Source organism: Mesoplodon bidens, assembly GCF_964165515.1.
Source record: "Mesoplodon bidens genome assembly, chromosome: 9".
Taxonomy (NCBI): Eukaryota; Metazoa; Chordata; class Mammalia; order Artiodactyla; family Ziphiidae; genus Mesoplodon; species Mesoplodon bidens.
Window position 1 is genome coordinate 48,221,007 of NC_138166.1, and position 12,113 is coordinate 48,233,119.

Here is a 12,113-nt window from a genome sequence, read left to right on the forward strand (position 1 = left end):
ACATGAGAACATATAAAATTGACCTGTTTATAATACATCAAAATTAGAAATTATAAATAAAGTTATAAATTATAAATCTGCAATTATAATCCTTGTTTCTCATGAATAGGAGAATATATTTTCCACGTGGTCAAGTCCCTAAGAGACTCGCAACCACAAAACAATGGTTTTCAAGTCTCAGTGCTTCAGGGTTATTGTGGGCAGGCTGTAAATAATGACATACTTGTCTCCAACAACGGAGGATGTTCCACAAAGCAATGAAGAATAAAATGCTTGTGGACCCATTCGTCACTGTTTCTGTTTTACAACTTGGGGTTCTGAGAAGTTAATTTGAAAGAAGAGTTTTTGTGGTTATCTGCATTTGCCCCCTCAGGATCCATTCCTGGCCCTTTTCTGACAGCTCCTGCCTCAGGAGGCTAATCTCTTCAGATTTCAAGACTGAATCTCCCAGGCTCCCCTGCCTGGGTTAGGCTGATGGGAGGCATCAACAAGAGGACAGAAGGGTCTTGGTATATTATCACCCTTACCCCCAGGATGTAGTTTTTAGCAGTGGTTGCATCTTACAAAGCTGCAGACGTTGAATGACCCTCCTTCAAAAAAAGGTAATCTCTTTCCCTCTTTACCCATTAAGCCAAAAGATGGTAACAACTTCCCCTGTGGCCAGTCCCTCTGCACTGCACCATCCCTTGGTAGTTCTGTTAACTCTACTCAAAGTTCATTTGTTAAACTTTCTTCAATTAAACCACTTGGGAATATCATCTGATCCCTGTTGGAACCTTGTCTATTTTAGGAAAAGAAAAACAAAAGCCTTTTTAGAAATCATTGCCTTCGAGGAAAGCCAGGTCCCAAAACTTTCATAAAGCTTTACAAATATAACGTTGACACGAAAACTGCAAATTTAAGCTATAGCTTGAAACTATGGAACAGACAAGTTAAAAACTGTCACTATGACAAATAACAAGCATTTAAATTAATGATTGTGGAATGAGATCTACTTAACTTTTGCCTTGAACTTCAATGAGATTCAGGACAATCTGTTACTGAAAGGCTTTCTTTAGAAAACTGATTATTCTTAATACACTTTTCAAACAAATATATATACTTAATAATGAAATAGACAGCTATAGAAAAATACATTGCAGATCAGCAACTTACCTCTTTGAACTTGTGACTGAGCTTGCTTGTGTCCAGGTCTGATGGGGAAAACATGTCCTCATTCTCAGGCAGCTCGAAGACTTCAATGGCGATGTCACCGCCAGGAAGAACAGGTCCTACCTCATCCTCCTCTTCATCTGTGGCATATTCTCCTGTCTGAAAGGAAGGGGATTTCAGAAATCCAGCTGTCCTTACCCATGTGGAGGTGGGTTATTTTAAAATATTTTATAAAAGAGAAATAAAATGTCACCAAATGGTAAAAGTGTAAGTAGGCTTTTGAGTCAAGCATGCCTCATTCAGCCAATGTTACAAACAAATGTTAGTTCAACGATCCAAAGTGACATGTCTATGCCATTTATAAGTGCATTTCTAAAAATCTGATAGCATCAGCAGTATCTTTAGTAAAGCAACAAAATCTTTATTTTAAATCAAAGTGTTTGATGTTTTTACTAAATAAAATTATGTTGCTAAGGGAAATAAGGAATCCCTTTAAACTCCCACCACCTGTAATGAATAAGTCACCCAATATTGACAGCAGGGAAGAAGGAAGGGGAGACCAAAAGATTCATCGAGTTGGAAAGGACCTTAATTAAGCCTTACAAAGGTTTAGCAGATTGATTCTCCTAAGTTTTAGAGTTTAATCAGCTCTGTTTCATTTGTTTGTTTAACTAACGTGGTGGTTAACTAGTGACCTAAACGATTAACCAAAGGTTTGTAACTTACAGCCCACACAGGTGTATTGCTTTGCCTATACAGTACTACTTTAATAAATCTCAGCATTTTGGCAATGTTAAAAACTTTCACCTAAGATTCTAGATTTCCAGTTTTTCTTGAGAAAGCCAAAGATCTGGCAATATAGGCATATAACAACATGATAACCACTGGCCAGAATCAGCAGTCGTTGTCCCTTTACACAGATACACTTTCTAATACACCATAACTTCCATAATTCATTATTCTAAGCTGTTAGCATCACTCCTTCATGATACCCACGGGCCCCTGTAGGTATATGAGTTCATGACCCTTGGAATAAATATTCCTCCTCACCACTAAGTTCCTTAACATTATTAGAAAGTAGCTCCTCTCCTGGCGGCATCAGGCTATGAGACTCTAATTCAAAATAATTGTTTGAAATCTATACCATCTGATATAATTTAAAGATAAATCACTGAGTCACAGTGTTGAAAAACAAAGTTCATTTAATTCACCCCTGTTCCTTCAGGTAGTATTACATTTAATACATAAAACAGCTAGGGATTCATATTGCCTTTAAAAAAAATTTCATAGTGTACTGAGTGATCTATTCCTTTGATTAAAGAGGCTTAGCATCTTACTGTTATTTTTTCTTTTGGTTTTACACTATATTCTTCTTGCTAAACCTGAAACGGTATTTACTTGACTATGTTTGCAAATGAAGGAAATCCAATCCTTAACCTCACCGTAATAATTCCTAATTTCTGGAAGACCATTAATGAATTGCCGTTCTGACTTCTCTCTTTCAAAGTAAAATAATTCTAGTTTCCTCATAGGTCTCATTCTCTGTAATTGTCTTTGCGCCTGTACTCTGACTTCTCTCCAAGCTCTCGGTATTTTCTCTTAAATTGTGGTGTCCAGAAGTAGATACAATTTCTATTAAGGAATCTGGCGGGCATTGACCACGATGAACAAACAAAGGATGCCTCATTATCCTCAGACTCTTTTTCCACACACAGAGACTATTATCATGAAGACTCTGACTTTGGTGGCATTTGTGTATAGAAGTAAGGTCAGGATATTTCATACAGAGCAGTGATTTTCCGAACTGGTTACATGTTAGTTAGAAACCCCCTTCCCCGGAACAGCCCAAATATAATCAGCGATGCTTTGACTGAACGGGAAAGAGGTGGATGGCCTCCATCTTTTTTTTCTTAATTTTTTAAAATTTTTGTCTGTGTTGGGTCTTTGTTGCTGTGTGCGGGGTTTCTCTAGTTGTGGTGAGTGGGGACTACTCTTAGTTGCGGTGTGCAGGCTTCTCATTGCAGAGGCTTCTCTTGTTGTGGAACACGGGCTCTAGGCGTGTGGGCTTCAGTAGTTGTGGCACATGGGCTCAGCAGTTGTGGCTCAGAGGCTCTAGAGCGCAGGCTCAGTAGTTGTGGCGCATGGGCTTAGTTGCTCCACATCATGTGGGATCTTCCCGTACCAGGGCTCGAACCCTTGTTCCCTGCATTGGCAGGCAGATTCTCAACCACTATGCCACCAGGGAAGCCCTGGCCTCCATCTTTATACTATATAGCTCATCAGCACCTGGAACCCTAGGGGTCCTTAGAAACCAATCTGAAGGGAATTCCCTGGTGGAGCAGTGGTTAAGAATCTGCCTGCCAATGCAGGGGACACGGGTTGGATCCCTGTTCTGGGAAGATCCCACATGCCGCGGAACAACTAAGCCCGTGTGCCACAACTACTGAGCCTGCGCTCTAGAGCCTCTGAGCCACAACTACTGAGCCCATGTGCCACAACTACTGAAGCCCGTGCACTCTAGGGCCCACATGCTGCAACTACTGAGCCCACGTGCTGCAACTAGACCCAATGCAGCCAAAAATAAATAAAATTTTTAAAAAAGAAAAGAAGAAAGGTCTGAGGTCTTATGCCAGCGTTCAGTAGGAGGGGCAGGACAGGAATCAAGACGCAGACGTAGAGAATGGACTTGAGGACATGGGGTGTAGGGAAGGGTAAGCTGGGACGAAGTGAGAGAGTGGCATGGACATATATACACTACCAAATGTAAAATAGATAGCTAGTGGGAAGCAGCCGCATAGCACAGGGAGATCAGCTCGGTGCTCTGTGACCACCTAGAGGGGTGGGATAGGGAGGGTGGGAGGGAGACACAAGAGGGAGGGGATATAGGGATATACGTATACATATAGCTGACTCACTTTGTTATAGAGCAGAAACTAACACACCATTGTAAAGCAATTATACTCCAATAAAGATGTTAAAAAAATAAAAATAAATAAAATAATAAAAAAGAAAGAAAGAAACCAGTTCGAAAATGTCTAAACTGTAAATACCATTCTAAGTGTCTTTGGCACTGGCAGGGCAAGGTAGCTGAACAGTGGGGCTGCTTGGTTCCAGATAGCTTCCATTTGTGGTATGATTAGTTCCTATAAACCTTAAAAGGGCTCTAATTCCAGACTTGGTATTTTTTTTTGCGATATTCTGTAAATTAATTCATCTCCTATTTATACATATTTTTAGAACTAATAGGTACTTTATGAATCCCAGTGATGTTAATTAATAGAAATGTAGCAAGGCTGGCAAAGTGTACAATCTCAAGATAACCTGATGAAAGTTTTGATTTAGAGATATAGAACTCTGTGCTTATTTTTGAACCTATAGTTACAACTAGCAGCAAAGCCGGGTGTTTATTATGAAGGCCTAAGCCAGGAACACAAAATTCACTTCTATATCAAATCAATTTGATGACTATCATGAATGACTCAATAATATCTTAAGTTAAATTTAAAGTCTGATGACAATGCAGCACATTTTAAACATAAGAGTTGAAATGAACAATTTGATTTCCCTTTGCCAGCTTGAAAATAGATACTTCTTCACCATATCTAAGGGAATGAACATAAGCATGTGCCTAGGAGGGGGCCTAACCTATAACAGGATCTTAACAAACATTTTTAAAAGAATAAATCCAAGAACGCCAATTCATTTACTTGGTAATATCTATAACCTGCTAAGGAAGTTTTCAATAATATCAAGAAAATGCACTGCAAAGTCATCTGACGAGAAGGCAGCATTCTATCACATTTATTTTTTTAACGCCCCTTTTAGTGACTAACAGGATAAGGCTTGTACAATATATACAATTCTTACCTCTAAGTATAATACTGGCTTTGTTACCCATTTGAGTCATCAAAATTATCTCCATAAATGTAAGTTATTAATAATTCTTTTGATTCTTTTATTTTTTTTTTACTCTACCGGTCTCTCTTCTCAATACCCAAATCACCTGCAATTCTGCTAAAACTTTTTATCTTTCATTTCACCTTTCCATTTACTAATGTTTTCTGTTTCTAATTAGTCTCATAAGCATCCTGAGGACAACATGTGTATTTTACTGTCTTGATTCTACTTCTTACTTACTAGAGACTCTGGATAGGGTGTTTAAAAACTTTACATTGCCATTCTCTCTCACAGATCATTTACCACTCCCATCCTAAATAGGCTTTAGAATAAAGGGTGCATTTACTACAGAACCTCATAAACACCAGGAAGTTAAAAAGTTACATGTGGTAGACTTAGAATATGTGTTCTTCTGATTCTTTTATTTTTGTGGAAAATGGATATTATTTTTATGGTAATCTGCAAATAAAATAAATTACATGGAATGATATGTTAGCAGAATTTCATAAACCTCAAAATTAAATTGTACTGAATCTGACATTTACAGAGGAAGATGGACAATGTTTACCCCCCAAAAGTTGCTACAACAAAGTATTTCCAGTGGTATCCAGGTCCTTCTCTTTATCTCTTTATTCTGAAAAGATTCAGCATCTTTCAAGTAAACAGAGACTCTTGAAAGTTCTTCGTGCCAACCTGCAAATCCACTTTAAATAAGGCAAAAATAGTTCTTGCCTTTTCATCTTCTTGTCTACCTTCTTGATTAATATCTTATACTCTTTAATGGCTTCCCAAAAAGGGTCAAAAAAAGAACAGTGATTATTTTGTAACTTACTATATGCCCACCACTGTACCTTCCTTAAAAAACTGATATAGTTATTACTATACCGTATTAACTTGAGGAACTGAGGTTCAGAGACTTTACCCAAGGTCAATTAGTTATGTTGCTGAAGCTACACATCTAACATATTTCAAAGCCCATGCTCTTTCTTCTATGCTACCCTGCTTACAGTCTACAGAACTAAAGCTTTGTAGAAAAAAGATGGAAATACATTCCTTTTATTTTTCTCCAACCAAAAACCCTGGTGCATAATCCTATGGTGTTGAAATTCACCCTCCACATCTTTGAACATTATCACTCAGTTCACTTTGAAGACTTGCACCTGCCTGCAATGAGCTCCAAAGTTCCTGTCCTCTTCTTTTCTCTCATAATATGCTCACCCTGGGCAAGCGCATAGAAGTCCCCTTCAAAAGGTTTGGCTCACAGGTATGCTGACTGATATTTCATGCACTTTTTCTTATATAAACCAGAACCAGAGCATATAATCTACAGAATTAATGCAGTGTCTTAAAATGGATGAAAAAGATTCTTGCAGGGCAAAATGAGTGCTAAGGTCCTCCAAATTTTTATGGTTTTTCTCTTTTACGTTTCCTTCTCACATCTAATTTTCTTGAGCTACCAGTCTTTACTGAATCTTTGCAAAGCATTTTATCTGCTTTCATAGACACAATTTCCTTTATACTCATATGCTATTGGGGGATTTAATATTTTATTAAAATACATAGTTACAATGTTAAGTACAACTGACAGGTTCTGCCTCTTCTGGTAGTTCTGGTGGGACCAGAAGCATGTAGACATATTAGAGCCTTGAATACTCAGGAGGGCTATAGATCTCAGCGTAGGTTTTACAGAAGGAACAGACAGTGTCTGTTATAGTGGTGAGTTAAGTGGTGACCAATTAAAGAATCTTGGTTTTGAAGTCACTTAGGCCTGGGTTCAAATCTCAGCTCTTGATATTGGTAAAGTTAGTTTTCAGGTCTAAGTTTCAATTCCCTCATCTATAAAGCGAGGATAAAAATAGTTCCTTAGTATAACAAGGTTGTCATGACATTAAGTTAGATGGTACCTGTAGAGTGTTCAACACAAGGTCAAGAACATGGCAATGCTCAAAATAAGTGATCACTGCTGCTGCTGCTGCAGTACTTATACTACAGTAGCAACAGGCTAAAGGCTTCATCATATCTCGTAACCAGACATCTGCTAACTTTTGGTCTCATAAATATAATATACTAGAAGACTTTGCCACATGAATCTTTTAAAAGCAAACTGGTCATTTCTGAAGTAAAACTTTTCCTTTCCCTAAACCTGCTCCTCTTCTTGTATTCCCAGTTTTGGAGTAGGTACCAGCTTCTACCCAAGGCCAAGCAAACGTCCAGGCCTCTGTTCTCCTCACTGATCGACTCCCCTCCTGCCCCAGTGGTCCAAGATGAATATCCATCTACTTAGCACATCCTGTGAAGCTGCTGGCATAAAACTCTTCTAACTCACTCCTTTATGTTTCCATGGCATGCCTTCTGTCACTCAGGAAGCCTGGCTGTTTTTATATCTGCCTCCTCCCAACAACTTCTTTCAACTGCAGGTTCCCTGAGAATGCCAGGCATAATCTATCCCTGTGATCCCAGTGTGGCTAGCACACTGCTTGGCATACAGTAGGCACTGAACAAATGTTTGCTGAGTGAATTAATACAGTTATAGCCGCATCTGCACAGCACAGCAGAGCCTGATTTTCCTGTTAATTCTCAGCTTTCAAGTAAGAAATACAGTGAAGCACAGCTGCAGCTGGGGCCTAAATGACCCTTTTGGGGATTTTCTCTTGTTGTTAGGTTCAACCATTAGCAGTAATTTTTGCTGCAGCAATGTTTGTTCTGGTAAATTCAGGGAAACTAAATGGTGCTAATCATAAAAATAGCCTTAATTACGCAGTTTTTGTTGGAATTTGTTTACTGGAATTGAATTTGGTTATATATATTTTCAGACTCAGTTCTGTGGGAGAACAGAAGAGAGCTGCTTTTTCTCTGGAGGAGAAAGACCTCAAGCTAACACTTTAATGTTTAAAATTCCTAAGTCTGTGCCAACCATCCAGATGGTTTTCAGCAAAAGCATCCCCTTCTCTGCAAAGGCATCTCTCTTTCCATTTTCTGTCAGTTGACTTCTGTGTCCTGATTTTGTAGTGTTGGACTACTTAGTCTCTTTTCTCATCACTGGGAATAACAGCACCTTCTTCATAAGGTGCTTGGGAGAATTTCTCGTAGTGATATATTCAAAGTATTGATCACAGTGCCTAGAATATGCTAAATGACAAGATGACTTTATGACTACGATTATTTTCACTGTCCCTCGTTTCTCCAGGACAATGCCACAGAACAGTACAACAAAAAAAGAGCATGGCTTGGAGGCTGGAGAGACCAGGGCCCCAAAAGAGAAAAAAAAATGTCACAGCTGTATGATAGTGGGCAAGCCATTTAGTTTGTATCTTCCGTGATCTCCTCTTCTATAAAATGGTTCAAAAGATACCAATCTCATAGGTATTGAGAGGATTCAAAGAAATAAAGTATGTAAAACATCCAACATGATAGCCCAAGATATATATTCATTTCTCTCATTTATCAAGTCATTCAAAACTTTCTTGTCAGTCTTTGTTCTCAGAATGTTTTCTGACATTGCACTCCATTCTTACTGTCTAGTTGCCAAATCAAGAAACATCTAAAATCTCTATCTTGATTACTCGTAAGGCCTCTTGTGTTCCCTGCCTTCAGATGCTCAGCGCCTCAGGTCACTGATAATACTGCTGGCAAATTATTCTTCCTAAAATTCTGACCAGATAGATATAAGATTTGCCTATAAAATCTTCTGTAACAATTCAAACTCATTTTTCCCTTCTTAAAATTGTTACAGCAATTGTGGTAGACCATTCAAAAATCAGAATTAGATGTTACAGAGTTTTAAAGTTTTTTTTTTTAGTTTTTTTCTCCCTTCCTTTTCAAAAGTATACTCCTCAAAGCAGGGACTCTCTTTACCCCTCTGGTAGGCAGGCTCTAAAATGACCCCTAATGATCCCTTCTTCCTGGGCAATCATGCTCTTGTATAATCCTTTCCCTTGAATGGGGACTGGATCTAAAGACTCACTTCTTTTTTTTTTTCTAATTAATTTATTTTTTATTTTTGGCTGTGTTGGGTCTTCGTTGCTGCACGCGGGCTTTCTCTAGCTGTGGCGAGCTGGAACTACTCTTTGTTGCGGTGCGTGGTCTTCTCATTGTGGTGGCTTCTCTTGTTGCGGAGCATGGGCTCTAGGCGCACGGGCTTCAATAGTTGTGGCACACGGGCTCAATAGTTGTGGCTCGTGGGCTGTAGAGCGCAGGCTCAGTAGTTGTGGTCACAGGCTTGGTTGCTCCGCAGCATGTGGGATCTTCCCAGACCAGGGCTCAAACCCGTGTCCCCTGCATTGGCAGGCAGAGTCTTAACCACTGCGCCACCAGGGAAGTCCCTACAGACTCACTTCTAACAAGCACATACAACAAAAGTGATGGGGTGTCACTTCTAAGATTAGTTTACAAAAAACTGTGACTGGCGTCTGTTTTGTCTTCTTGCTCTTCAAAAACAAGCCACCATGTTGTATGTGGCCCCATGGAGAGGCGCACATCACAAGGAACTGATGTTTCTGGCCAACAGCCAGCAAGGACTTGAGGCTTGCCAAAAGGCACATGAGGGAGCTTGGAAGTAGATCTCCTGCATTCTGCCAACAGCTGTGAGTGAGCTTGGAAGCAGATCTTCCTCCAGTTGAGCGTGTATATGACTGCAGCTCTGGCTGAAACTTTATTTTTGGCCTTGCAAGAGATACTGAGTCAGAGGTATCCAGGTAAACTGACCCACAGATACTGTAATGTGTGAATACTTCTTATTTTAAGTTGCTGAGTTTGGGGGGTAATTCGTTATAGAGCAATAGAAAGGGGGTACTGCCATAACAAATATAGAAAAACAGGGAAGTCTGGACCTGGGCACGAACCCGTATCCCCTGCATCAGCAGGCGGACTCTCAACCACTGCACCACCAGGGAAGCCCTGGCAGGAAGAATTTTGAAGAGTATGTTAAAGCAGCCTAAATTGCCTTGAAAAGACTCTAAGTGGAGATCTGGAAGGGGGATCCTTGCTGTGTAGTGGCAGAAAGCTTTGCCACATTATCACCTTCTGTAAGGAAAATGTAGGAAATATCCCTACTGAACTGAGCGAGCCAGGGAAGTAGATTTCCAAAGTGCTGAAGGCGCTGCCTGATTTCTTCCTGCTGCTTCTACTAAAATATGACAAACAGAGATCAATTGAGAGGACTGTTGAAGAGAAAGGAACCAAGACTTGATGGTTTTGAAAGTCTTGATTCTAAAATTAAGAAATGGCTTCCAAACAAAGTTCAAATTCAGGATACTGTCATGGTCTAAAAATGAAGCAGCAGCTGTGACCATAAAACTCTTTTGTTAAGAATTTTGAGATTAGGAAACTCAAATTTTTTATAATAGGTGGTAAGCAAGTCTGTCACCTACCCTGAAGAGAGATACTATCTCTATTTTCCAAGGTTGTTCACTATACAAATATCATTGAAAAAATAATCTGAAACAAAGGCCAAGGCCAACATGCCTCTGGTCACAAGACATGCAGAGAAGTGAGAGAGCCATGGGGGAATTGTCTCCCAACAATATCCACCCTCATTTCTACACTATCTTGACAACTGGTGAATTTTTCCATGAGTATGACATTCCCTTGACTACACTGGTAAGTGTGACCAAGACTGGCTAGGACCAAAACTGTTCAGTCTGTCTCACAGCATATAATTAAAACTACTATTAAAAGAACTCCAAACAGCAGAATGAGCCCAACTTGCAGTACTGAGATCAACCATACTCCCCAGACTTCCAGACTCTACTGGCTAAACAAATCCCATAAACCATCAGGGTCTACCTTAGAAATCCAGGTGGCTTTCTCCTTAAGCTTCTTCATTGAGTTTTCCACTTGGTCTAAGGTATTAGTCCAGGTATAGCAGGAGGTATCAGTGATTGCACAGACTAGGCATTGGACCACAGGAGGAAATCTAGGGTTCAGGGCGATTCTATCACCCATAACAACCCTGGCCAGTGAGTTGAGGTCAACCTGAATGCCTTCCAGGATAGACGTGGTGTCATTGATAACATCACCTGAAGTTTGGAACAAATTTTGAACCACCTTATCTAATTAAATGACTCCAAACCTAAGAATAATTGCACATAAATAAAAAGTCAGCTATCCCCCAGGAAAGCAACCTCGATTAGCTAAGAACAGCCTTACTTCGGAGGGACCTCTAATGTCTTCTGAGGGCTACATGATCTGATAATTACAGTGTTTCTTTTAATACATGAAAGCCTCTTATGACTACCCCTAAGCTTCATGAAAAGTCTCAAGAGTTTGATCAGTTGCCACAATTTGTTTCTATAGTTTGCCATCCTAAACTTTAATCTGTAATTTTCCAAGTGACAGACCAACAGGCTGTTGACAGCAGCTCAAAAGTCAGTAAAAATATCACAAGGTTCATCAAGGGGAGTACTGGCCAGAGTTATTCTGCCCAATGAGCAAAGTGACCATGTTCAGTTTTGGGTCTGCATAGCTAGTGCTGAGGTTGGAAAGCCTAGCAGATGGAATTGGACAGCTTGGCTGAACCATTAGTGAAACAAGCCCAGGCATTTAAGGAAACCTCTATGAACCAAAGGCCTCATTGGGCTAGAGGCCTTGTTTCAGGAGGATAGTAGCAGATAGTTCCCCCCAAATAAAAAGCTGCTATTCGTTCATGTAAATCTAAGATGCTGCTGGGCCAGGCTAGCAGCTTTCTTGAATCTATCATTTCCATTTGACAAGCAAAGTCTGTTGGGCCCTTCCAACCTTATTGATCAGTGAGGTCAAGTTGACCCACATCAAACTGAGAATATTCGGCCAGAGAGTGACAAGGCCTCCATGGGCCAAGCATTCAGCTTCAGTTTCCCTAAGAGCTTAGTAGGAGGTTAATAGCTGCCCCATCTCCTCTTTCTTTGGCTGCTGCATCAGGCATGCAGTGTTGTGTTGAGAAACGGCCTGAGTATTCTGGCAGACATTAAGTGTTTAAATAAACTGCGATTTACCCTTCTCTTCCTGCGATTCTATATTGTTTCTACTGGACCACCTGGAATAAAACAGGGAGAGTCATCTACATATCCTCCTATCACTTCTCTATA

At 39.9% G+C, this 12,113-nt stretch overlaps 1 protein-coding gene across 1 annotated transcript in view; it reads right to left on the reverse strand.

The window, feature by feature from the left end:
* PPP1R9A (protein phosphatase 1 regulatory subunit 9A) overlaps positions 1–12,113 on the reverse strand; it is a gene marked incomplete at its 5' end in the record, with an annotated part of 154,227 nt that overhangs the window by 77,007 nt on the left and 65,107 nt on the right. The window contains one exon of the mRNA XM_081243663.1: positions 1,156–1,311. Within this exon, the coding sequence (XP_081099789.1) occupies positions 1,156–1,311 (156 nt within the window). The remainder of the gene's footprint in view (positions 1–1,155; positions 1,312–12,113) is intronic.